General features: G+C 30.0%; 1 protein-coding gene across 1 annotated transcript; it reads right to left on the minus strand.

Moving 5' to 3' along the window:
* Positions 1-585: 585 nt before the first annotated feature.
* LOC136091124 (uncharacterized) lies at positions 586-1,461 on the minus strand. The gene is made up of 2 exons (XM_065818110.1): positions 1,082-1,461; positions 586-886 (listed from the first exon to the last, which is right to left on the minus strand). Exons 1-2 carry the CDS (start codon positions 1,459-1,461, stop codon positions 586-588), a joined length of 681 nt encoding a protein of 226 aa, XP_065674182.1.
* Positions 1,462-4,994: the final 3,533 nt, after the last annotated feature.

A 4,994-nucleotide genomic window follows, 5' to 3' on the forward strand; every position in this document is an offset into this window, starting at 1 on the left:
AAGTTAATTCGTTCATCCTCTGCTTTTAAAACATCAGCTTCTTCAAATTCCTTTAGAATACTAATATCATTCATATCAAAGTCAAATGGATAAAACAAAAAAACCATATGCTTTTTTAAGTCTTCAAATTCATTAAATCTGTTTTCAAATTGATCATACAGAGCAGTCACTATTAATGAAAATGACGATAACATTTCCCTTGATGGTTGACATTTATTTAAAGTAGGAAAATGAGTACAACTACCAAATCCAAATTGAGTTTTGTACAAATTAAGTTTTGTCTTCATCACAGTGATGTGGTTGATCAAATCACAAACCAGCACACGGCGGCCTTGTAATCTCTTATTCAGAACATTGAATTGTGCTGTGATGTCGCAAAGGAAAGCCAGTTTACACTTAAACTCTTCAATAGACATTGTAATGAATGAAACTTTTTGAGTTACCATGAACTGCAGTACACTTGGCAAACACTCCCAGAATCTGTTAAGAATATTTCCTCTTGATACCCACCTAACCTGCAAAAAATAGACAAACATTTATTTTTGATTGTAATGGTAAATTATTTATTTTTTGTCTATATACCTCTCAATCAAGAAGAAGATCACCATGTTCATCTTCATTTTGTTCCATTAGCGCACGAAATTGACGCCGTTTGAGTGCATTGGAACGTATATGATTGATTGTTTTTACTACAGCTGTCATTACATCATCAATTGTCGCAACTTTAGCGCACTGTGTTTCCTGGTGTATCACACAGTGATATGACATAAATTTGTTAGGAAACTCACCACTATTTCTCAGCAAAGAAACCACTTTTCGAATTCTTCCAATCATAGCAGGAGCGCCATCTGTGACAACTGAAGATATTTTTTGAAGAGGCACTTTCCTATTTTTTAATATTTTGAACAATTTGTCATAAATGTCTTGTTAAGTTGTAGTTGTTTCCAGTGGTTCAATTCCAAGCAGTTCTTCAAATAAACAACAATTCGTAGTGATAAAACGTGCATAAACACAGAGTTGTGCTTTACCGACAAGGTCAGTAGACTCATCGAGAGCGATACTCACAAATTCAGGTTATGACAGATTGTTTGACAATTGTTCATAAACATTAACAACCATTTTCTCAATTTTTCGAGTAACTGTACGCGCGGACATGTGCATACTTTGAAATTTGTCATGAATTTTTTTATCATTTGGGAAAAGAAACTTTGATGCTTCAATCATGCATTCTTTGATTATTTCACCATCAGTAAATGGTTTCAGGTTTTTTGCTAATATCCATGACACCATATTAGAAGCACGAGTTTCACAATCAACACTGCTAGACATTTGTTGAAACAAATTTTTCTGTTTTTCTAAACAGCTTTTCAATGAGTCGTATTTTATTTTTCTGGTTGTTGAATCAAGAGGATATTTAGTATTGTACAATTCATGTTTTGATACGAAATGACGTTCAAGCATGGTTCCTTTCAGTTCACTAACAGTCTCATTGCATATTAAACTTAATGCATTGTTACTTGGTCCCTCAGTGAAGAAATAAATCAGCTCCCATTTTTCATTCTACTGACGTGCATATTTACGCTTCGCTTCATGTTTACCTGGCATATCTTTGCAAGTTAATGTGTGTATTTATCAGAGTTGCAACTTCTGAGTAAAGCTTCCAAACACGATAACCGGTTACTCGATAACTGGTTATACTCGAGTAATTTTTGGTTATTCAATTTCCAAATATTGCGTCTAAAAAAACCGGTTATTTAAAACATTAAAGATTTGCCGACTATTTCTTTTATAATACTTATTTCGTAAAAAATCTAAACAATATAGTATTTTTATTCAAAAAAAGTACGAGAAACATTCTAAAGACGATAACTTTGACCACTGGTATATTTGATATGAAATAGTTTTTACAGCGTTAAATTAATTAAATTGTTGTTTGAGTTACTTCATCTGAACAAATTCGAATGTTCTAATTTTTTTTGACGTGCTTTTCGAATGTTTTTATTTTTGTAGAGTAATTTTTTAGCATGATTTAACTTTCAAGTATAAGGATCTTATTTGAAGTCTTAAAGTGCTACAGTGTTAGAGTGCATTAAAATTATTTTTTTACTATGTCTAAAATGACAAGATCTGGTGTTAGGAAGTATTTTATAAGGAGGCTTTATAATTTTTTACAGCCTGGAAAACAACTAAAAGGCCCACAACTACACTACTTTGTATATTATGCAGTTAGGTGGCTTGGGACCCACAAATTATGTAGCAAAGGCCCACAATTGCGCCGCGGCCCACAATTTGCCGACCTCTGATTTAACCAATGACGCAAATGATAGAGATCTGATTTAACTTTTTTTACAAAGTTGCGCAAGTTTATTTATGCAAAGAAAATTATTGTCGTCAGCTAAATGATGAACTTTTGAATTATATAGGGAGTGAGACAGATCGTTAAGGGTAGCAACAAAACTCTGTCGGACACAATTTTTTATTTGTGGATTAAAACCCATTAATCGAGACAAACTGAGTACAATTTTTAATATACGACGAAAACCAATCATTAGCGATACCCCGTATACCATAGCAGGGGTGGATCCAGGAATATTATTATCGACTGTACAAAAATGCCATAAATATTTTTTCCGTCTAAAAAAAGTAAAAGGTTCCTCGTTTTTCACATTTGCCGACAGTACTAAAATCCATGTTTGTCAACTGTACTATATGGTCTATATATGCCGACTTAATAGTCTTAAAGAGCTAAATTTGCAGGCTTAATAAACTAAATTTCATTGATAGGGAAGGGGTATCACACAACATTTGCGCCAGTCTTGGATGTACAGTGGCTTAAAGTGATGCATAAGGTCCCCTAGCACTGTTCTCTTCCCCCGTCCGTTTAGAGCGGATGAACATTACTTGATTTACGCGACATTAAAACCATCCAGTTAAACTGAACACTTTTTATTGAAATGATAGGTTACTTGTCTTTTATCACTTTTAATCATGACATTAAAACCTGACCGAGCTGTTATCCTCAGTCGATGCATTTTCAATTAATTCTTGGTATTCCTATTGCCAGTCAATGTTTTTATATCAAATAATACACAAATTGTTATCGTATAAATTTATCTAAATATTTAAATCAACAAAATTTTTGTAGTTGTTAAAATATGTTTTGGTCTGCCTAAAAATTCGGGGTTGATATTTAAAAAGGAAAATGACAAATTTAATCTAAGTTTATTTAAAATTTAAATTTTAATATAACTTAAATTTGTAATAAAACACATTTGACCGCTTAGAAATGTTTGTGTTAAAATTTATAAGATATTTACGATAAAATTTATTTAAGATAAAAAATAAGTTAACGAATTAAGAAATTTAAACTTTCCGTTACAAATACAAGATACATTCTACATTATTATATATTACAGTTGTTAATGAATCATATATAATTTTTATAAAAAGGAAGATAACTAAAACATATCATAAGTGTATTGTTAAATCTTCGAATGTTAAAATGAGTTCTTTAAGTTTTCTCTTAGAATAAAAGCAGTTACTTGGATGAATAAAATCCTTTGTAAAATTTTTTAAAACTCTTTTATTCCATAAGAATGGTCCGCAATCATCAATACAAAATTTAGAAAGATTTGTTTAAAAAATGGGCTGCCTAATAAAATTATCATTGCGTAAAATGTATTTATTTTTATCTTTTGATGAATACAAATTATGGAATGAAATCGGGGATGAATTGTTTTTTACATTTAAACATAAAACAAAGAATATTAGATATCAAGCTCATATATATTAATAACTTTCATTTTAAATAATAAAGGCTTGGCATGTGTATAACGGTCTTTAAGTTATATAAGACGTGCTTTATGTTTCTGCTGACAAAAAGAGGTTTAAGTTTATTTTTATTTGTACTAACCCAAACAATGTTTGCATAGTTTATGTGACAATGAATAAATGAGTGATATAATTGTACTAAAGTATGTTTATTTAAAACATTTCATGCTTTGTACAAAATTCCTATACTTTTTGAAGTTTTACTTAATAAGTTTTTAATGTGATTTTTCTATGTAAGATTTTCATATATACAAACACCTAGAAAGTTGGTTACTGTTACTTGTTTAATTTTTATATTGTCAATAATAAGATGAGGTATGTTAAATGGCAGTTTAGGTTTTTTGATTAGAGGATGGAAAAGAATCCATTTAGTTTTATCAATGTTTAAGAGATAATTTGTCTTTAACTAGTTAGATATTTTGATTAAATCGATTTTCACGTAATTTAAGAGTAGGAATGCTTTTGTGTGACATAGATAAATTAGTGCCATCAGCAATCATAGCTGTTATTAAATCCGAGGCTTTGTATAGATCATTAATATAAACAAGGAAAAGAAGAGGTCCTAATATGGATCCTTGAGGAACTCCACATGAAATATTTAACAAGTTGATGAAAATGTTTCATCGGCGTAAACAAATTGTCTACGATTAGTGAAATAACTTCCTGATTAATAGAGTTAAAAATACGATTAGTGAAAAAAACTCCCTGATTATTAGAGCATTTAAAAGTTTGTAAAAGTGTGTCTTTTAAAACGCCCAAACAGTTTATAATAACATTCTCAGTGACATCATCTGGACCAACTACTTTATTTGACTTTAACAATTTAAAAGCCCTTTCAAACTCTTCAAAAGACAAATTTAAAAAAATCAGATACGACTTTAGAGGATCATATGTTGCCTTTATTAATTTTTTAGGGTTTGGAATTTTTTGGCTAGGTTTGATCCTACAGATATAAAATATTTATTAAATTCAAAAGCAATTCTATTTTAATCAAGAAAAAAGTTATCATCTTCTTAAATAACTGATGGCAAAGGTTACGTCATTTTTTTAATATTACCAGTAATATCGTTTATTAGTTGCAAAGTACGTTTTGAGTTTAATTTGTATTTTTCAAGTAAATTAGTGTAGTATATTAATTTTAAATTTTTTCTAAGGCGTTCAAA

This window comes from Hydra vulgaris, chromosome 14 (genome assembly GCF_038396675.1).
Source record: "Hydra vulgaris chromosome 14, alternate assembly HydraT2T_AEP".
Taxonomy (NCBI): Eukaryota; Metazoa; Cnidaria; class Hydrozoa; order Anthoathecata; family Hydridae; genus Hydra; species Hydra vulgaris.